We start from the raw sequence: 22,340 nt of genomic DNA on the forward strand, positions 1-22,340 counted from the left end.
ACACAGCCTGTTGGCACAACGGGGTATTGAATAATACTTTAATTATCCAATATTTTGTAGGCTTTAAACCTTCATCTTTGTTTTAGGGTTATTAAGGGGTGGGGATTGTGTTTTGTTTTGCAGCAACTTTTATAACCATTGCTAGTGGGAGAATTTCTGTAATGAGAGAATGAAATGTTTCAATTAAATTTTGGTCATTGATTCGAACATGAAGTAGTGTACATTGCTGTCCAATTAAAAATAACAAGATGCTGTACTGTTCCTAGCCAAATAAAATCCCCCAAAACAGCGCTCAGTGAAGCACTTGAGGAAATTAAGTATTTGGGGCTGCATATTTCACGGAAATCTTTTGGGGATAGAAAGGCAAAATGGCTACCATTCAAAATTGAGGGGTTAATTATTTTGTGAGTCAGGAAAAATGTAGTTATGCCTAGCAACAAGACAATAGCACTTTGTGCTTGAAAATTTTTTTTATTATGGTTTATCACACTTAGTGTTTCTGGTTGGTTATAATGGCTGCATGTGGTCTCGGAAGGGAGCTGAGAGATCCAGTGATGAGAGTGAATTTCAATTTGGGGAGCGGTTTCTTGGCATTTGCAGGCGATGGGAGTTTCCAGGTGTCACAGTGAATATTTACTTCATGTGACTGTCAGGGTTCTGCTCGAGGTACGTGAATGATTTAATGTGCTTGTCCGCTGTTTCTGGCGTCAGTGCTGGGCACAAATTGTCAGTCTTGCTCACAACTGAGCTTAATTTCTTCTGGTTTTTCCTCTCTCTTTCTACCTTCATTAGAGAAGAAGGGAAGATTTGACAAATATAGAGTCCCGTTTAATGAACCCAGAGTGTCAATATTAAAGTATTGTATCCCAGTGTGTTCAGACGTTTCTGCTGAGTAGACACCGAGGTCGCATTTGTGTGCATTATGAATTCTAACCACCCATATAATTACCGAATTTCAAAACTCTCTCCCAAACACAGTAGAAGAACATAAGGCAATCTGTCTGCAGCTTTAGAGTCAATCCCCAATACATGTTGTAAATCTTAGCAGTGATTGTTTCCTCTGATCTCACAAGCCGATAACTTTGTGTTCACCTAATGATTTTTGTCTAGTCTTCTGGCTAGGAAGTTTTTCAGACCATTCTAAGGGGCAAAGATGATTCAGCTGAGCAGGAGAACAATCCCAAGCGTTTTGTTTTGCTTTTGCTTTTCCATTTATCACGTACATCCTAGCATTTTTATCTTTAGAGAAAGCATACGACTCTCATAAATAAGCGCAGCAGTGCAGTGTATCATGGCTCCATATAGTTTCTATCCTGAAATAAGTCTCAACTTGAAGCCACAGAATCCAGCCTTTGTAATTACAAAATCTGTCTTGTTGCCCATTCAGTGATCTCCTGAAGATGTGGTGTGCACATAAAATCATTGACGGCTGGTCTGAGACCACCACTTTGTTCTAGACAGACCACCGAATGCAATTTTTTCTTCCTGTCACACATTTAGTTGAGTGCTGCGTTGAAGATTTGAATGGTGCTCTTTCTGTTCTTTCAAGAGAGTTTTCTCTAATTTGTCCAGAAAGAGAGTATCTATTCAAAAATACCAGAACCTCCAAACCCCAATTTTTGCTGAAGAACCAGAAGATGACGATCAAAGCTTGGAATTTAATTCACTAGTCTGTTGGCTGCTGAAAATCATACCAAAGAGAGACTCTGGGTTTAGGGATGTACTTTTTGCCTACATATAAGTTGTCCCCGAGTGCTTTACAAACAATCGTTCTCTTGCTCTCCCTCCCTGCTCTAAGGCCTGAATTTATTGCTCGACTTTATCACCTACCTCTGTAGCACAGTTATAAACCAATGTTTCTCTTGGATTGTCTTATTAATTCACGTAACCAAGTTAAACACGGAGTTACTGCTCTTTTCTGCTATTTAGCTTGTTATTTGCTATTATTGCTCCTTCCGTTTTCAGACATGAAGGTTTTCTCTGCCCAAAAGCTTGTCTCTCCTTTTTTTTTTTTTGGTTTAACTTTATTAGGTGATCTAGTAGAAGATATAAAACAGGATGGTCAAATGGAAACTTCATCATCCAGGTGAATTTTGCTTCCTCCAAACTCATTAGTTAGCTCGAGTTTTTGACACCTGCTTTTTGCAAGCTTAATTTTTCTTCTCATTATTTTTCTGTTCAGTAGGTGAGAAACATATTGGCTGGCTTTGTGTATTTTCTTGCTACAAGATCTGTTTTTTCAAGGATGGAGACAATCATTTTAACAACAGGGTTGTAGGGATGCAGATCTTTTTCCGTAGGAACTCCCATAACACCTTCCTAGTGTACAAAAAGACGTAGTTTCAGTTCGCAGCATTTATGGGGGGGGAAAAATCAAGATAAATATTTTTGTCCTCTTTCAATGCCTTTTGAGAAATGTAAACAATTACAAAAAGAAAACCACATAGCAATAGATTTGGTTTGTTTCGTTTGGAATGTGATTAAATATTTTGCTGCTCCAGGCTTCAGCAGAAATTGGGAAGTATTAGTTGCTTTGCATAAAGCTTATTTGATTATTTATATTTCACTAAATTTATAGCACATTGGACATTGGGGTTTTTTTGTAAATCTCTCGACAGCAAACAATATTACACAGCTTAATAAAAGATTGAAATCAGTCACGAAAAATGGCATTTCTAAAAGTGTTTTAAATCACTAAAATTAGCAATCGCTTTTTAAGTAAATGAATAAAAATTCAGTTTATGAGCAACTATTTTCTAATGACTTAGAAGTGTTAAGAATAAATCCTTTCTAATATGGAAATTATCAACTTCTAAAACACCCTTCATGCACACAAATCTTTAGAATTTTGTGCATAATATGCTTAGATTGATAAATTATTTCTTCTTTTTTTTGGGGGGGGGGGAAACATTTTTTCCAGCAGTTTTGAGTCCACATGTAAAGAATCTTTCTTCCAAGTGATCAGCAAAGCTGAATTCACTCTGTATTTTCACCAACTTAGTTTCTGATTCTTCAGCGTTTTTGGAACCCAGGTGCTGGAGAACTGCTTGAAAAATTCACTTGCTGTCCTCCATTTTTATTCTATTTGGATCTTGGAAAATTGGAAGAAATAAATTCTGCGGTTTCTGTTTTCTTCTGTATGCTTGTAGGTCATGCAGACTAGACCTTTTGCACCTGAGAATAGACATTCCTGATAAACTCATACTAAATTACAGCCCCATGTAAATAATTAAAAGGAAGGAATGTTGCATATTTAAGAAAAATACCTAAGTGTTACAATGCCTTCATGCTTTTGAGGGGAATTTGATACTTTTGCTCTATCTAGGTAAATCGGACAGATGTTCTTAGAGAAAATAAAGAACAAGCATAAGTGAGAGCCATGTATGGCAAATATATTTTTTTGTGCTCAGAGATATGATCTCGTTTTGTGTTTCCTTTTAAAAAGACACGAAGGAGAGTGGCTAGGAATTAAATACTCAATAGGAAAAATTGGGGGGGGTGGGGGGAAGAAAAGAAATTAATTTAGCCAAAATTCATCTCTTTCTGAGAATGTTGTTAGAAATATTCACTTTTTTAAATGGAGAAAACAATTACAGATCTCGGCAAAAAGGAAAAGCGTACAGTTTAGAAATCTTACTAACCCATTCCAACTGCATCCTTTATTATAGTCGTCTTTTTGACGAACGTTCACTGATTGTTCTTTATAGGACAAACTTAAGTTCCAGAATCGATTCTCCCTAAACTAATTAAATGGATCCTCTTTGCATAGAACCACCTTATACTCCGTTTCAGTTGACAGTAGAAGGACAAGAGAAATGCCTGTATGGCCTATTTTGCCATGTTTTTCATTCCTTACACAGCACGCAGTTGTGACATGTAATTGTTTTACTAACCGTTGCCTACTTTGTTTTCTATTTAGGAAGAACCCTTTGTCATGGTGTCTGAAAATGTTCTGGGAAAGCCGAAGAAGTACCAGGGCTTCTCAATAGACGTGTTGGAAGCATTGGCCACGTACCTTGGCTTTAAATATGAAATATATGTTGCACCAGATCACAAGTATGGGAGCCCTCAGGATGATGGGTCGTGGAATGGACTGATAGGAGAACTGGTATTTAAGGTAAGTTTATTAATAGACTTACTAAATAAGGTCATATGATAAAGCTAAATAATACATGTTATATATACCGGCTGATGTTCGGAACAAAGTGCTTTCACTAACTAATTGAAAAAGGATACTGGCTGATAATATAATAATAATATATATGTATATATAGTGATGTTCATTGCCTGCATCACCAGCATTTGATAGTATCACCAGGTGCCTTGGGCAGGAAAGAAAAAGCTGGAAATAGTGCTTGCTGGTAACTATTTAAGCAGCAGGGCAATCCCGTTTTTCCAACCAAAGCATGAAATCTGAACACAGTCAAATAAAGGGATGCATAGCGTCCTAATTAATTTGGTAAGACCCGACACAAATGAGTTGAAGAGGCTGTCTGAAAAAGAAAAATTGGTGTTGCAGTGATTAGTGAAGCATTACATAAATAATGTATAGCACTTAGAAAAATGTTGGTGAGATGAATACATGAAGTATATAATCAAGAGAGAATGCTTTATTGGTATATAATAACACATTATGTAGATGTATGAATCAAGAGTAGTATGTTCTCTATTCTGTAATTAATAAACCATTTAGACTAAGCACAAGGATGAAAATACAATCCCCACGCAAAGAAAAAAAAATAGCAATAGGCTTAACTTATTCTGTCTTCTGGAAACCTGTTGGAATGGAAAACCACCACACGTGCCATACCTGTGGCACAGTTCACGCAAAGGTACCTTCCAACCCCAACTATTCTATGATTCTATTTACACTGTAGTAATAAACTTCTTTTGCCATCTCCCTGTGCCCTTACGAAGCTGGAATGCTGTGATCATAGATGGTAAGCTGGAGCCACTTAGAAAAGGATATTTTCCTCCATCTTCTAAACTTTAACAACTGAAAGCGCCTCATCTAACTATGAGACATAGTCGTGTGGTTTATTTTTATCATGTATGGCATTCTTGTCCCTTTAGTCGGCAGCGACTCGTATAACTCTGATAACACGCTTAAGGTGGTAACCACCTGGATCTGTACCTAGATGTCATGAGTGGAACAAATTTACCAGTCTGCTACAAATTTGCTATAAACGAGTCTAAATGGATATGAAGTATTTCTGTACAATTAGGAACTGTGAAGAGTTAATGGAACTGCATTTGTCATTCGAAAAACATATTTTCCCGAAACTCTATGGAAGCGTAGAATTTTTTGTCTTCCTTGCCGCTTGTATAATTAATAGTAAAGGTTCACTGGGCCCTTCTCTCCCGTTCTCTGTCCCTCTTAAGGCAAAAGAACCTCTGGGTGAGCAGCCAGTGTATATCCACCCCTTACCGAGTGCAAGCCGTTCTTGCAAGGCTGCTTTCGTATTTACTGTGAACCGAGTTCTGCTCCCAGAACTCATCTATCTATCTGCTTGGCAACTCGGTAAGAGGAAGCGAAGGAGCAGAGAATAGTTTTAAATTAAAGGTCTAACCTGTTTAAAAGACAGCATTTGCTTGTTTTCCCAACCGAGTCTTAGTGTGATAGTCTGGCCAACACGTGGAGGAAATCCAGAAACACGGGGAGTGCTCTTTGACTGTTGGTGCGCGAGCCAGAAATGAGTTTGGAACAATGTATTTCTGCAAAAGTTAAGTCCCCCTCAAGGGAAATGGAAAATAGCCGCCTTCTCTTTTTGAGTACATCTCGTTGAGAAGGATGTCTGTGGCCACTATAGAAGATATGCCATGAGATCACGCCAAGTTCGCCCCGTTCCAGCTTTGAACACGTGGTCCCTGCTGGCTGCTAAAATAGGAGCTGGAACCAGCAGATCAAAGCAACTGGTCTTTACTTTGAATTTGGAAACTGGCTCAAGCCTCCCCCGCTTTGATTGTCAAGACCCGTATCGGGTTCACCCTTGCTCCATGCCCCTTATTCTGTCAAAATAAGCTGGTTGTACCCGTGGGAGAGGACAGTAGGGTTTCCAGCACGGCTCTGGACCTCCCAGTGATACTCACATCCATCAGCCATTATTTCCCACATGCCACCATGTTACCTCGATTACTAGGATTTTTTTCTTCCAATGAGGAGCCATCAGGAGGAAAATATCATAGGGAAAACTACCCGATTCCACTTAGGTCCATAGGAAAAAAAAAAGAAAACTAGATACAGGCCTAAACATTTCTAAAAGAAACCACAAGCCAAGTAGAAGCCTCTTATAAGGCTCTTTTTTTAATGCGTCTTGCTAAGGGGAGTAGCACAGGAAAGAAGAAAGCATGAGGGGAGGACGAAGTGAGAAGAAAAAATAATAGCTGAGAAAAAGGAGAATTATTTGGATGTATGTGTGTTAACTTGAGCAAAAATGTCTCTGTGATTCATTTTTGCATGTCCACATTAATAACGATGTAATGTGTGGGACTGTGGTTTATTGCTTCCAGTATTCATTGAAACTTGATTTAGCGCTGGAAATTGATAAAATGAAAGGCCTCACGGGAATAATTTAAAGTAGATTCGTTTATTTTCCCTGTTCTTGATCATGAAACATAGGAATCAACACAAGATTGCTTTATATGGGTATGAGATGTGCTTGCTAAAGCAATAGCACTGGGGTATTTCAGGGATTTATGGGCTTTGCTGATGAGCTGGTTCTGTGACACCAGTGACAATGCTATCACACCCATTTGGTCATTTATTTTGGATTTTCTAATTCCAGTAACATTGCTTTACAACGACCTCAGGAGAGCAGGTGTTAACAAATATAAATTCCTAGGTAGGTCACGTAAAGAAAAAGAATGCCCTCTGCTGTTTTTTGTAGTCGGTTTTAGGAGTCGTCGTTTCATTCATCAGAAATGTGTTAAACAGACGTCTAGGATGCTGAGGGTTGATTGTGGCACTGCGAAAACTTACTGAGTGGAGAGTTTTACTTGTTTATAATGCAGGTTGGCAGCTGTACATCTAAATATTGACATAATTGCGTGCATTTGCCTTCCTGTCTCAGAAGCACTAAGCGAACCTTGACTCCTTCAAACTGATGTCTTCTCTGATCCAATCTGACATGTTAATGACAAGCATTTGATTTTTTTCCATCTTCCAAGTTTGATACAAGTTGACAGGATCTATATGTAATTAAGAATGCTCAATCAGTAGATCAACTATTAGGTTAAGCCTAAGCTTTGCTTTGTGCTAAACCTGTCGTTTTCTGGTAAATTGATGTTTACCATTCAATTTAGTTTAGAACATGAGTTGTCATATTTTAGTGTAACCTTTATTTTTCTTTAAAGAGCTAAAAAGAGGAGTACTGAGAGGTCAGGACTGACTTCTCTCCTTTTTGTTTTTTTACCCTACTACCACTCTTTAATTGCAAGACATAATTATATCACGATTGCTACTGTGGTATGACAAAGAAAATGCAACATTTCCGTTAGGACAACGTTGTTCCTTGGCCACAGATGGCTGATAACCCGAGCGGAACCATAATGCAGTGGAATTTGGAGATACTGCTCCCCAGAGATGTAACAGTATCTCCACAAATACCATGTACTGTATTCAATGTATTTCATGGAGAAATATGTTTCTCTTTTAAAAAGGGGGGGTGAAGCCAGAAAAAAATCTATTCTTCGGTTCTACACTAATCTGTTATTTGGTAGAAGTATCTTTGCCTATGTATATTGCTTTTCAGTGGAGAATCTTTAAACATCTTACAAATAGAGCCTGAATTAGCACCTCACAATAATCTGGTGCAGGAGGGCAGTATTTTAGCTAAAGTTAAAAAGCAGGGGCTAAGTCCTGGGATTTTTGTTTCCATGTGTCCTTAACCCTGAATTCCTCTTTTACTTTTTGATGTATATTCAGGAAAAACAAAAATAAAAATACTTATTCATTAAGTATAACCGTATTTTCCTGTTTGATAACTATTAGTATAGAGCATTGGACTTTTGCGTTTGTGAATTATTTTAAAAATACATTTGTATTCACAATTGTGGAAATCTCTGATGAAATTTTCACTTGGATTACTGACTGAGTTTGCTGCTGCCCATGGGCAAAGGGCAGTTAAATCCTCACTCACAAAACATTCTTCGGAAGGGACATGAAGTGACTTGATGAAACCATGTTTTCAGCTGTGCACGTCAGCACAGCTTCACTTAAAACACTAGAGAACCTCACCCACAAATTAAAGCTGAAGCTCTAATTCGTGGCTTTTAAGCAAATGAATATTTTCGAACACTTTTTTTGCCCAAATCATCAGCTGCCAGCTATCTCCTGCCACTCTCTCAAGCCAGTTAACAATTAGTATGAAGTTAAAGTAATATCGTTTAAACCAAAGTCTTAAGTGCACTGTGATTAAGCGTGTTTGTACCATGGGTTGCAGAGTGTTTTGCAGGTGGTATTAATAGAGCCCAGGTGATTTGCAAATTTGGTTCTAATCAGTTTCAGCTGCCATACCTTCCCACTTAATATTTCACATCACATTTCTAAGGAGCTGGTAATTTCTGCCTTCTTTGGGCAAGAAGAAAGAGATTCAAGAGAGTTAATAACATTTGACACAGTACTTTCAAGCCTTTGTGCTGTCCTCATCCCGTTCCAAAGTACCACACATGGCTTTAGGCAGAACAGAAATGGATTAAATCAAACCAGTAGCAGCTTAAAGTATTGTAAGTAGTCTTTTTCATATTAAAAGATCTAGAATTCACAGTCTTTTTCTTCAGTATTTGGGCTTTTTAAAATTGCGTTAATGTGTCCGCTTTGAATACCCTTTCTTGTTTTCACTGCAGTTCTAATTGTACGTGCAAAAAGTAAAATAGCACCTACTGTAGTTGTGCCTGGTGTCTCTGGAGGCCTAATATCCAGACATGCTGTGAAATACAATGATTAGATCAAGGAGTGTTATTCATCTGCTTCTCATCTGAAATGGGTTCTTTAAATTTGAAAAAATGTAAATGGCAGAAGTCCAAGGTAGCTGCAGGACATGTTGGCATGGAGAGGAATTGCTTAGCAGGAGCATATCGAGCAATTAATAGTAAAGGAACCGCATGGAATATCTGCTCTTCTGCACTTCAGACTCTGCAGGCAAAATTGACGTTTTTCGGAATTTCAAGTGCCCCCAAAATCCCAGGATATCTAAGATGCTCTTTGTCATGCAGTGGCCCTTTGTCATGATCGTCATGTCACCAGAATTTTGGATATCATGTGGCTCCCCCGACTGGAAAGGCTATACACAGGGTCTGCCTTTTCTCACAATGACAATGATGGCTTCAGTAAGCCAGGCTGAAAAAAGTGACCAGAAGTAGGTTTCCTCCAGCTGTTATCCGTATTTGAAGTATTTTGATTCCTTGGAAAATGAAGTGTCCAAGTCCACCGAGTGAGGTTTGCTTACAGAAACTAAGACACACGGTACACTTATACTGTTCAAGCTTTAGACACATTTCTGGGTCCACATATGTGATGCTGAAGACATCGGTCTTGGCATCTGCTTCTCCATAAGTTTAGCTGCTACAAAGCACAGAGGAACAAAGGTCTTTCCTGAAGATCCTACTTACGCATGTTCTCTCTCCCGCTTTCCTCAGAGAGCTGATATAGGCATCTCTGCCCTGACCATCACCCCCGACAGGGAGAACGTGGTGGACTTCACAACGCGCTACATGGACTACTCGGTGGGCGTGCTGCTTCGCAAGGCGGAGAAGACAGTGGACATGTTTGCCTGCTTGGCACCGTTCGACCTCTCCCTGTGGGCATGCATAGCCGGCACTGTGCTGTTAGTGGGGCTACTGGTCTACCTCTTGAACTGGCTCAACCCCCCGCGCCTTCAGATGGGATCCATGACCTCCACAACTCTCTACAACTCCATGTGGTTTGTCTACGGATCCTTCGTGCAACAAGGTAAGAGGCCTCTCCTCCGAGAGCAAAGCTGTGTGTCCTCCCCGTTGCTCCAGAGACCTTCGTCTTCCACGTCTCCCTCCCCAGCCCATGGGGGACTGGGAGCACTGGAAAGCCTTGCGCTATAAGGTTTCTCAGACATTTGGCTGCCCAGTGTGGGAACCATGAGAAGTTCAGAGCACTACATGCTAATGAGAGAAAGATGATTTTTTTTTTTTAACTCGAGGGAAAAAAAAAAAAGAGTATTTCTCATATCCACTGAAAAATTGCTCATAGTTAATGTGAGCACTATGTTCTTTCACAGTCAGACAGTAAATGTCGGGATTGGGCTTTTGAACTAAGTTTAGACTAGTCACCAGTGTTAAATGGTCTTATTGTATCTGATCATCTCCCTCTTCTCATTTATCACAATTTCTTATGTAATGTTTAGACTCAACCTTCTCTGGCCTTCCTGGATGCTCTCTCAATCCTCTCTAGCAGCTGGTGTAGCCCAGGCTATTCCCCAATTCCGTTTATATTCCCAAGTCCTTCACAACCTACTTCTTCTGGCAGAGCTTTAGCCATGCATCCCAAAGCCATCAGGGACTGCAGATCTTAGTTTGGTATATAGTACTTAAAATTCAGGTCTACAAATTAGGATTGTATTGCAAAGTGGAATAAGAAAATACACTTCCTACGAGAACAAAGAAGATTTAGATAATAACACTTGACAACACAACAGAACAAATACCTTCTGGCATAGCCTTGTAATTGTTCATTAGTCCCTACCAGCAATGCAGGTACACCTATTTTTAATTGCATGGAGCATCTGCTCTACGAAGAGCAATGTCCACTGCAGCCTCAAAACTCCCAGACAGTTTTTTAGATTTTAACATGAACTGGGATGGAAATCTGTAGGTCAAACTCATTTTCACCGGAGGACACATCAGCCTCGCGGTTGCCTTTAAAGGGCCGAATGTAATTTTAGGACTGTATAAATGCAGGACTAGTTACATTGAAAATGAAAATTAGTTTGACACCCATGCCATAGGTGAAAGCATCGTATTTATGTAACTCTGGCAGCATGCGATTTAGAAATGATATTATTCCCTGTTAGAAACCATCAGGTGACATCCAAAAAAGCTAAAGGTATGCGGGAAAATTGAGTGTGAAACACCTAGAAGGTAAAAAAGCTAAACTAACACTACCATCCAAAAAAAGATGATGAAGTTGAGAATTTCCACAAGAGGTATGGTTTTAAACATGTTGACCTAGAGACATTACTTTTATAATTCGCATTGAGCAGTGATAGCTGAGGAAAGCTGAAGATATTTTGATGTTTGTCGTGATTTTTTTTTTTTTTTTTTTTGAGAAAAACCAAAGACTTCAGAGCCAGCTGAGAGCTGCAAGCATTTTTTGAATGTATGTGGGTGGGTTTTCTTTCTGTCCAAAATATTCCCAGTGTGGCTGTGTAGGGAATCCAACTGGGAGAGAGCAGTTGGTCTGTTACAGAACTAGACTCATTACACCTGTCTGCCTGTTAGGTTCAAACTTGTGAATTAGTTTCTCTACTGCATGAATGCGAGTAATTTTACATAGGTTTATTGCCTGGTATTATCCTTAGCATCCCTGCCGTACTCCAAACATCATTAGTCCCTAAAAGCTTTATAGGAGACTGCCCAGCAAAGGTTTAAAGGAGGCAAAGCCGGTTTAATCACATGTGTCAGTCTCGTGAATTATTATCGGAATTGTTTGCCTTATATCTATTCAAGTAAACCTGTATTACCCAGTGTCCCAAAGTTTCCAAAGTCATAGGTCTAGAGTAGGAGCCCACAAGGTGGGGGGCCTTCAATGGATGTTCAGTGGCTTTTCTGATCAGTCAGTAAAAATGAGTGTTTGAAGGCGGGGTTAGAGGGAAGCCTTGAATTAAGCATGAAGATGAGGAAGAAATTAGATGAAAAGGAGTGGGACTAGATGATAAAAAAGAATAATTTATTGGGGGGGAAAAAAAAAGGCAAATAAAAGGAATTTGCTGAAGGAGACCTGCACCGCTCCCCATGGTAAGAAGGTCATGAGATGCATCTCAGTAAAACCCGCTGGTGGGACAAGGCAGCTGGGAGCTCCAAAAGTGTTATGGGACTTCAGAAAAATAAATTCACAGAACCTGGAAGGTGAGAGGCTTTTATTTACAGAGAGCGAGATCTTACCACCTTGCCAAGTGGATTTTCGGCACAACTCTTCAGAATGCACTAGGATAATATAAAACATTCGCTTGGTTCCTACAGAGTGAGGGGAAGCTGTAGACACATCTCGCCTTCAAACAACAAGAAGGACGGTCCTTAATTTGCTAGAAGGAAAAACTACAAAAATTTATAGGGTTGATACTAAAGTATATGAAACTTAACGACCAGTTTAAAGACTCAGAAGGCCTCAGAAATCCAGTGTGAAAGAGTAAGAAATCCATTTATGATGCCAGCCTATATTTCACATTCAATTTGAATATAACGAAAACTGTGTTAGCCGAAGCGTTACTGTTTACTAACCCTTGTGAATACAGACAAATGAAAGTAATTTCCATTGACAGGCTAACTGGCTATTGTAGTAATTTTGCTTCTGTTTTCACTCATCAGCCCTTCATTCAGCAGCAAAACTCTGCAGGTTTTATTTGTTTTGGAATACCAAATCTGTTGCTATTAATGGTGACTGGCATATCTTAAGTGTGGCAGCATGGGGCGTTTCAAATACCGTCACATTCGCTTAAGAAGCCTTTCAGATGCCGATTTAAAACATGACAAGGTACTCATTTCTGTTATCAAAACATACAGCCAAAGATGCTTTTATATCCGGCGCCGAGAGAAACAAAGCGGCATGAACCAAGGATTGCAAGGGCTTTGATTGCGCTGGGTTCTCTGTCTGAGTCTAGCGAGCGCGTTCTGGCGGCGTCTTCTCTTTCTGTTCTCCAGACAGAGGAAAGAAAAAAATCCGCTTGTTTCTTCTGAAATAGGTGAAAACGCTGCAGATTTGCTCAGGTAGCTTTGGTCTGCTGTGTCACTTTGGATTTTATTTCAGCCTTGGCTCTGATGCCCCGACGAAATCCTATTAACAGGTTTTAACCTTTGGCAATTTTTGGAGCATCAGAGAAAAAAACTACGTCATTGCCTGTAGACCAGACTCAGCACAGACCAGTCTAATAGTTTTTAAGGCAAGTCTATGATTACTGTCATACTCGGTAGCATAATTTTAATTGTTTCCTTGAAGATAGACTGAAACTTACTGTCACTGTAGCTTATATCATTTAAACTTTGCTCTTGAGCTTTCAATTTCTTTTTTTCCCTCTGTTGGAGTGACTGGTCTAGGTACCATTTTGAGACTACCATAGTATGGAGATATATTTTCTCTCGGTTGCCGTTTTAATTTTACGTGCATCGCAGAGATCAGTGTATGTACTTATATACATTATTTTTGCCATTTTAAGATACATGTGATTTTGGATTAGAAGATATAATTTTGAAGACAGAACCGCAATGTAACTGGGGAGCCTCGATTAATCTAAAAGTGTATAAACTGCAAGGTGTTTTCTTTTGGTTTTTAATCTGTACTCAAGCCCTTCATTTGAACAAAAAATGATGACCTGTGCATTGAAATGCTCTGCCTCACTACCCAGTATACCCACTGGATCTGCAATACACCGTGGCCACTAAGAAGGCAGAGACTTTTTAGTGGTCTTGGCCATGCGGTGCTGTGGTTTATATTAAAAACAAACGCTTCTGACTCTGAACCACTCATCCAGGCATGAGATTCTGTAACACACATCTGTTATCTCAGAGTTGTTTATTTATGTCTAAAGATGAAGCAAATTCATTAGGCTATGGAGGGTTTCAGTTATGTTGAAATTTAGTGTCATGGCTTCTGAATTTGTTCTTTTCTACTTGCTCATCTTAGAAAACTAAGTGGCAGAAGCTCTGTATTTTGCTTCTTTTCAAAACTAGCTTTTGCCAGTCGGACAAAAAATGTTGCCCTAGTATTGTTGCTGTTCCCTCAAATTTCGCCCTCGTTAGAACATGCCGACGTTGGAAATCTGCCATATGAACAAGGACCAAAGAACTGTTTCAGAGAGGAAATTAGGTTTACTAAAAACTTCATGGAGATTAACTGAATCGAGCCACTGCAATGGCAGAATGTCTATTCGTTCTTGCTGAGAACTTAGTTAAATCTCTGGAAGGTTTTCTATTAGCTTCCTACTACTTTATGGGCTCTTGTTATGAAATACTCTAGAGAGCATTCTGGTCTCACCATTGCTGGAGAAAACCAATCATTTAAGAAACAGAAGTTCAAGATTTTGTTATTCCCAACCCTTTTTCTATAATAGACGGGGGTTTTTTGAGACAGATGAAATGTTGCATAATTTTTACCAAGAGCTTGCAGAGGAATGTTCTAGAGGATTTGCTTTTGAGAGCAGCAGTGAAAAGCTTACTTAGTTCAATAGAATTAAAGTGAATGTAGACAAAATAATGAAATTACACAGAAAATGACAATGTTTTGTATTTAATATAAAAGACACGATAGAAAAACTTTGTCTCTTATGTCTGTTCATTTTACTTTTAATTTTTCTGTAAGAGGAGGTACTTCTGAATTGGGCTGTCAGGATTTTAAGTTACGCAGGTAAAGATGCAAGGCTCTGTTTCACTTGGAAATGTCTATAAGAAAGAGAACCAGACGGTTGTTGTTTGGGGGGTTGGGTTTTGTTTGGGGTTTTTTTGCTATATTAGGAAATAATATCTTTAAAATGGCCGAATCATTCAAGATTTAATCATTTCTCAGTGTTTGCAACAAAATAAACATTCATTATAGTTTTATAAATAGGGTTTGACCGTAGGATAATTGGTGATTCAAGTATTACCCCCAAAAGTATTATTTTCTTCAGAGATCTTAATACTCTTGCTTAACCTAGCCAAGTTAGGAAATGAATGATGTGAAATCACTCCTTATGTTTGGGTTAGTTTAAAATGCTGCTCACAACCGCAGGTTTTGATTGGTCATCAGTGGTGTCAGTAATGGCCAATTATGTTCATAATGCCCAGTAAATGAGCAAATCTCACTGTTTGCCTTGTTTAAATTACATTTCATAAGAGCAGTAAAATAGACCTCAAGCCTTGGCACTTCTGAGTCATTATAATACTTCTCGGATGGTTAAAGCTGCTCAGACTTCTCAGGCTTGTTCCTGGTATTACCACCCAAGGCCTGAGATAATTCTCCTGAAATGCGCTGCCTGGCGGGTGCTGTTGCTTAATAAATTACTGGATCTCGCTTATCTCACAGTCGGCGTATCCCTATCTGCAGGCAACCATTACGCTGTAACAATGTATTTTCTTAGTGACATTTTCTCTTAATTAACTGTACACCCATCTCTATGTATTTAATATTCAGGGGAAAACTCTAGAAGGATTTTGAAAGGCATGTGTTAGAAATCAATTACATCTTCACATGTGATATTTAGTAGTGAGACCTAATTATTTTTTAAGCTTAGCAAATGAAAAAATATCCAGTATAAAGGCTTTAGGACTGAGACCTATTTCCTAATTTGGACTCTGCATCTCATCTGCTGACTGGCCTTAGAAACTTAATTTAATATCTTGTATATCGGTTCTCTATTGTAAAATAGAAATATTACCTATTTTCTTTCATAAAACGTGTTTTATGTCTTGTGATAGGAAGCAAAACTTGAATGCCAGTGTCATTAATTAACAATTTTAATCGCTCTTCAAACTAATGCCGGGTCTTGATGTATTCCTGAAACAGGAGGAACAGACTTGCTGAGCCTAAAATGCACAGCACTAAGCTGGGAAAATCAAAGTCAGACCCCAAACACATTAGGAAACAAACCAGCCTCCACGTTTTTGTAGCACCAACACCAGCAGGTGTATTTGTGGCATTATAGCTCCACCCTTAAACATGAAACCCCCAAATTCTCTTTTTATGATGTTAGATTTAGGCTTATCCATTAGCATGTATTTTCTGCATGTCTCAGTGGTTTGAACAGCCCTCTTGACAGCATCCAAAACCAAGTAAATTTTGGCAATCGTGTCCTATGTCTTAAATGTGTTTGGAAATTAAAAGTGAAGTTATGACTCAGCCAGTCCCCAGGGGCTTCTGAAATAATGGATTTCTGGATCTTGTGTGCACCTGCTTGCTTGACTAATAGCAGTGGCTACATGAGGCTATATATTTAGAGGTGTTGTGTCTGACACACCTTCTGTGAGGAGGTGGAGAGTGAATGGTGGTGTGAAAGCCCAAAACCCAACTTCATTCCCCCCTAGGACTAGCTCCAAGCCTGATTAATACACTGTGAGAAGGTGATGTATGTCTGGCTATAGTGTAAATGCTGATCGAGACCAAATGAGCAAAAGGAAAAGTAGAACCGGATGTCTGTGGCGTCTCTCCATCTTTCAAAAGCATCCTAAGGTGAATATTTTACTCAGAACAGCTTCCTTAATTGCTGTGATTTCTAATATGACTTTACAGCTTACAATGAAGTTGGCAATTTTGGCTGTTTAAGGTAGGAAGGAAGTGAGAAATGAGCTTTAGCTTTATTAAAAACACTCCCCCTCTGCTTGGATGACAGCGGTTTCATTTACAAACGGCTCAGCCTTTGTCAGCAGAGGATGCCCAAGGCACCAGACGAATGCAGGTTTAGAGGTGAACCTGTGGTAGTTTTCCATAGGCTGAAATTAATATTGAAAGGAAGGAAATAATGATACCAAATGAATCTTTTGATTAAGTTAACCAACCTGTTGCTTTCCCTGATTGCTGAGATGAAGGTCCACTCTCAGCAAATGCAGGAAAATGAGAGCCGTTGGGGTTTTTATTTGTATTTTTTATTTAGTCAGCTTCCCAGGGAGCGAATTAAGAGGATTGCCTTCATTCCGGCAGCATCCTGGTGTAGGAACCTCCTGCTGCTTAATTTTTATTCTTCCACTGTCAATAGGGGAGGGAGAGATCATAAAGGAGGACTTTACCTTTTCAGTGCTTTTGAAGTCAGTGAGCTGGTGTTGGGTTCGAAACGTGTGATACAGACAAAAACAGAGATGAAGGAACACGTGTGGTTTTGACTGAAGTGTCTGGTTTCCCCCACACTAGGATAAAGACAACAATGAAGGGGAAAGGTAGGAAATAAAGCCTTCTGTAAACAGGCTGATAAGAAAGAGTGATAATAAATCTGTCGAGTGGGAGTGTTCGTTGTTCATGCCTGGATATAAGCATGTATTCTGTTCTTGCAATAGCTTCTTTCATTTCTGTGTCTATCCCCTAAGAGGAAAATCCTTGCTATCCAGTAAAGTCATCTTGAAGTCGCTTTTCACTTCTACCAAATCCCAAGTCATGATCTTCAGCAGGGTGATATTCAACTTTCAAACATAATCATTTGTATTAGCGATTTCCATCAATAAAGGACATTATGGCATCATCCTCAGTGAAGCTTAAAAGGTTGAGGGTTTTCTTCTTTCCCCTGTTCACCATGAACTGCCGTAGTATTAGTTTAGGCCATTGTGAGTTTTAGAGATCGCTGTGATAATGACATTACTGGATGTACCTGAAGTGGAATTTTAGTCTAAATTTTAAAATGTGTTATTTAGGAACATAATTAGAGAGCTCCTGCATTAGTTATGATTGAATTCCATAAGGTTAGGAGTTCATTGCAGAGAAGCACTCTGAAAATTAAAGGGTAACTAGAATTAGTGGTATGAAAACGGAACTGATGCATCCAAGGTGTCGGTGATTTACTTGCCTTGAAGTAGTCGAGTGCCACTCTGTGATGATGGATGCTTGGAAATCTTGCAAGAACAGATTTATAAAACATTTCATAATACTTTAAAGTTCAAGCAAAAAACTATCTTTCGGTGTGCGATCTTTTTAAAAGACTCTCTTCGCCTCCAAAGTCTGGAGTCACAGAGCGGTGTAGAGGTTTTTAAAAAAAAAAAAAGTGGGAAAAAAGTACCTGTCAAAAGATAGAGAGGCTTCATCGAAATTATTGTTTGTCCTTATGGTCCCACTGAGTTGGCTTTTGTTTTGCTGGGTTCCTAGTTGCTCGGTTTCAGCCAAGGGGGACTCTCTTCCTCGTGTTCATAATGTCCTCCCTGACAGGCTTTTATCTCAGGCAGCACTTTAATTCCTCATTAACGCCATTGCTCAGTTCACTGTTATTGTATGTGCAGATGGCCTGTTTTCAGTCCGTTGCGCACAGTTCTTTTTGCCATCCCGGAATGTCCTACGTATGACACTGTCAGTAGTCTATGGAAAGGCCACCACTAGGCAAACTCTATGTGACAACTGCTTAGACGCTTACGAATATGAACCATAGATGATAATTGTGGCTGATTGTTTGAGGCTTTAGAGCATTTGTATCCAGCCATTAGTGACAGGGAGACTGGGTCTCAGCATCTCTTGAAATCTTATCAGAAGGTTGCCAGTGTGCAAGGTTATTTGTTAAGATCGGGTGACAATATTCTCTGAAATAATAGCATATAGCATCTTGATGCGTTCACAGTGGTTCCAAATAGTGCTCTGTGTTTGCCTCTGCATGCGTGGATGTTTGTATCGTGTAAAGTTATTGCCCCATGTTGCAGAAATGGCAATGGAAGGTTATCTGGTCAGAACTTCTTTTGAGAAAGCAGCTGTTGGTAAAATTGCTAGGCTTATCGCACAGCTATTTGTGACTATGTAAAAGAATGCTACTGTATTTGGTAACCCCAACATAAAATTTGAAACCCTGCTAAGTCTTCTGATAAAACAATGCATTTCAATAGCATTAATATGAGAGATTTTGGACAACTTACTCGTTAGAGATGAACACCAAGCCTCACAGTTCCAATATGGTCATAGTTATAGCAATCAAAATATTTACTTTCAGATATCAAGACTTGCGTGAGATTTTAGCATCTGGATGTGTGTAGTTTAAGTCTAGTAATGCTGCATCTAAGAGCTCCCGGTAACTTCAGCACATACAAGCAGATGCCTCCACTTCCAAACTTTAGCTGCAGCCATTACTCTTCTTTTCTAACAACAGCAGAAGAGAAAAATGAAATATACATTTCTGATGCACTTCCCACAACTTTTAGAAGCACTGTAAAGTCTATCCATCCCCCGTCTCTGTGTAAATACATTGCGCAAGTCAAAACAATACATTGGCATTAAATTACTGAACACTGTTTGTAACGTTTTCTTTTATCTATGATGCACTTTGATTTTCCATTGAAAATGTCCCATTTTGCTAATTCTGCAGAAAGACAGAATTCGACAGCTGCGAAGTTGCTAATATCTGAAAGAAGTCCCTTATTTTGTGGGTCTAGGCTTAAAAGTCAGGAATTAATTCCTATAGCTCTTGAAGATTCATACTCTAAATACCACATAATAGAAATGTGAATCTGATTAATGGACGTTTTTGAAGTGTCACCAATAGCAGGAGAAGCAAGAGCACAGCCCTTTGCTCCATGGTGCTATGACACGCTTCCCTTCCCAACTTTTGCCTCACTGTCAACATTTCGGCAAGATGGGTGGAAAGAAATTATTTCTTGTTGGGAAGGGAATTATAAATATAATATAACTAATATGTTATGCTAACACCATTTTAGTCAGGTAATTATTAAAGGACTGTTTGGCCTTTAAGGACATTGATTTAATGGGAATTAATTTAATGATGGAACACTGTTTGTGTAACATTATCATTGCTAGTGATGCAGAAAATTGGAATCTCAGCTCAGCTGAAAAGAAGTTAGACTTTCCATTATCACATTAGATCCCTTTCTTCCGGAATACAGTTATTAGATCCTTTTTTTAAAACTTTCAGTGTACATCTAAATGTGTGGGTTTTATCTAAAAATTCCTGAGTAGAAAAGTAAGTAAAAATGTTCATCGTTGTACTGTTCTCACTTTTAATTAGAGGCTTGAATTTCTGTTTAATATCACCTTAAACAAAGTCCATTAGATTTTGGGTTTGACTTTGTGTTACCTCTTCCATGAAAAACATTTTCTCAGTTTCGTTCTCTGCAAAACCTGACCGTTGTGTTTAGGATGAATAGAGGTTTGGTTTATGGAAAGGTTTTACAGCTGTAAAAAAGCGGCAGCTTTTAAAAGTAGTGGCAGGAAGAGTGCAGTCCTATCTGGATTATTCTGAGTCCTGCACAGTCTAGTCACAGCGTAGGAGTGATTTAAAAGAGGCTCTGACCCATTCATTCTCAAAATGAAAATGGTGAACATTCTAGGAAGCCTGTATTCAATATCTGACGGTTAAAACAGAATTAAAGCTGACCTTTATAGGTACAACACCTGTTTACCTAAAGGGATGCTGTATGTGGCTGCCCTCCTTGATTTGCCCTTGGTAGTGCTATTGGCACAGATTATTTTTCAGCTTTAAAGAGCTTCTGACTACTGTTGTGTATAAATTAGATCCAGGGAGAAAAGGGGGGCTCGGCATAAACAAGTGGTTGGAAGCATGTAGTCAATAGCTGTATCTGACAGCCTTTTGCAGATAGATGAATTCTGAAACAAAATTTTAATCAAGGATGTCTGTTAGGGTTCCTGCTGTATCTTGGCAGCGTTTTGCAAGGGAGTCTGGTGGCCAAATGATTCGCCCTCTGCCACTAGAATGCAGCCGATGCAGTGGAGACAGCGAGCTGGGCAGGCTTGTGTTTGAAGACAGATAGAAAAATAATTTGATAATAGGAGTAGCAGAGACTCGAGCTTACGAACACTCTGTAGGTTGCTAACCCAGGCGTGACTCAACACTGTAATGGGCTGAAATGCTTTGCCCTGGGTAGTGCTGGGGCATTTTCTAGTTTCAGAGAGGAAGGTTTCAAAGAACACGACTGAGGATCCTGTTTTTCAAGCAAAATAGTTTGTGAGCAGTTGTTCGCGCCACCTTTTGGGTATTTCTCTTTGTCCATCAGGTTATGTGGCCCTCTGGCCAGATTTACGAGACGGTTATCCTGGGTTGCAACTTGATGAGGGTTCAGTGGCAGTGCCACTGGTCCGTGATTAGTCCCAGCATTTGAAATCTCAGCAAGGGTAATCTCTTCCCATTAATGAGGAGCCAGGGCTGAGCAATGAGCCTTAGTGTGCGAGTCAAATGCCAAAGGCACATCTGCACAGATGCACAGCAGGAGCAAATGGAGGATTTTCAGAGGGAGTTTTCAAGATATGAAATATAACCTGGAGGCGATTACTGGCCAGCAGTAACCAAGAGTGACAAGGTAGCCTGGTAATCTCTCCGTCAGATCGGAGCTGGCTCATCCTGGCCTCCTTGGTAGGGGAGACTACATCTACCTGCACAAGGTTGGGCAGATGCCCTCAGGTTATCTGGCTTCCAGAGTTGTCGATAAGGATCTATAGGCATGTATAAGATAGAGCTTCTCAAACTATTTTACAGGTTTCAGATGACTAAGAGTGGTTCGAAATACGCCTGAAGGAGAAGAAGGATCGTCTCGGACATTTTTCCTGTCACATAAAGGGGAGAAATAAATGAGGAGAGCTTTGGTTTGCAGATCATTGCTTCCCTTCTGGGAGGGCAATGAGGGCAGTGCTTCCCACCCAGCTGAACGGAAAAAATCTTCCAGGAAGCAAGTGTAATGATATTAGTCAGGGTGTCATTACACTAACAACAACAAATGGGAAACAGTAATTGTTTGTTTAGTTCGGGAGTAAGACATTAAGGGGAAAAAAAAAAAAAAAATCAGGGCACCAAACGACAAAGTGAACACATTCTTTAATTACCTATAGACCAGTGCCAGAAATCTGAGTAATAAACAAGAACAATTGGAATTACTCACGAATACAGAACTGGTCTTTGTGGTGTTACTAAAATCCAGTAGGAACATATGTCATTATGAAGTACTGAAAGACAGATGGACAAGGTGGGCAGAAGGGCAAGACGAGTGTCACTATGTCAAAATGGCATTAGGTGTTTCAGAGGCACTGAGAACTTGGAAAGTATTGATCTTTATTTCTTGTAGGACCGTGTGCTAATGGTTGGGGCACAAAATGAGATGGGAGTCAATGTCTGCTGTAGAGCACCAAATCACACTGGAGTAGAGGATGATGGGCTCCTCTAGAGCACATCTGTAATGTGTCAGGGAAAATGTGAGCTATAATAGGGGTATTCAATCTGAATGATGTATGTCAAGTCTCAGGCTGCCCATACTGAAGCATCTTGAATGCACATATAGAGCAGATGGAAAGAAAAAGGAACATTGATCGCACCAAAGAGTTAGAAGCTACAAACTTCAGGAAAAATGGCATGGAGAGCAAGTGTACGCAGAGGTGAGTTCGAATTGAGAACAACAGGAGGGAGGGCTTGGAAAATTTTATCATGAGCTAAAGCAACCTTAATGATCATGGTGCATTAGGTGAAGGTGATACCATTCAA

At 39.5% G+C, this 22,340-nt stretch overlaps 1 protein-coding gene across 2 annotated transcripts in view; it reads left to right on the forward strand.

Annotated features, from left to right (window-relative positions):
• GRID2 (glutamate ionotropic receptor delta type subunit 2) overlaps positions 1-22,340 on the forward strand; it is a 570,960-nt gene that overhangs the window by 456,969 nt on the left and 91,651 nt on the right. For both annotated transcript variants that reach the window (XM_065634052.1, XM_065634053.1), the window contains 2 exons: positions 3,920-4,117; positions 9,637-9,949. In XM_065634052.1, coding sequence (XP_065490124.1) covers positions 3,920-4,117; positions 9,637-9,949 — 511 coding nt within the window. The remainder of the gene's footprint in view (positions 1-3,919; positions 4,118-9,636; positions 9,950-22,340) is intronic.

Source organism: Caloenas nicobarica, chromosome 4 (genome assembly GCF_036013445.1).
Source record: "Caloenas nicobarica isolate bCalNic1 chromosome 4, bCalNic1.hap1, whole genome shotgun sequence".
NCBI classification, from domain to species: domain Eukaryota; kingdom Metazoa; phylum Chordata; class Aves; order Columbiformes; family Columbidae; genus Caloenas; species Caloenas nicobarica.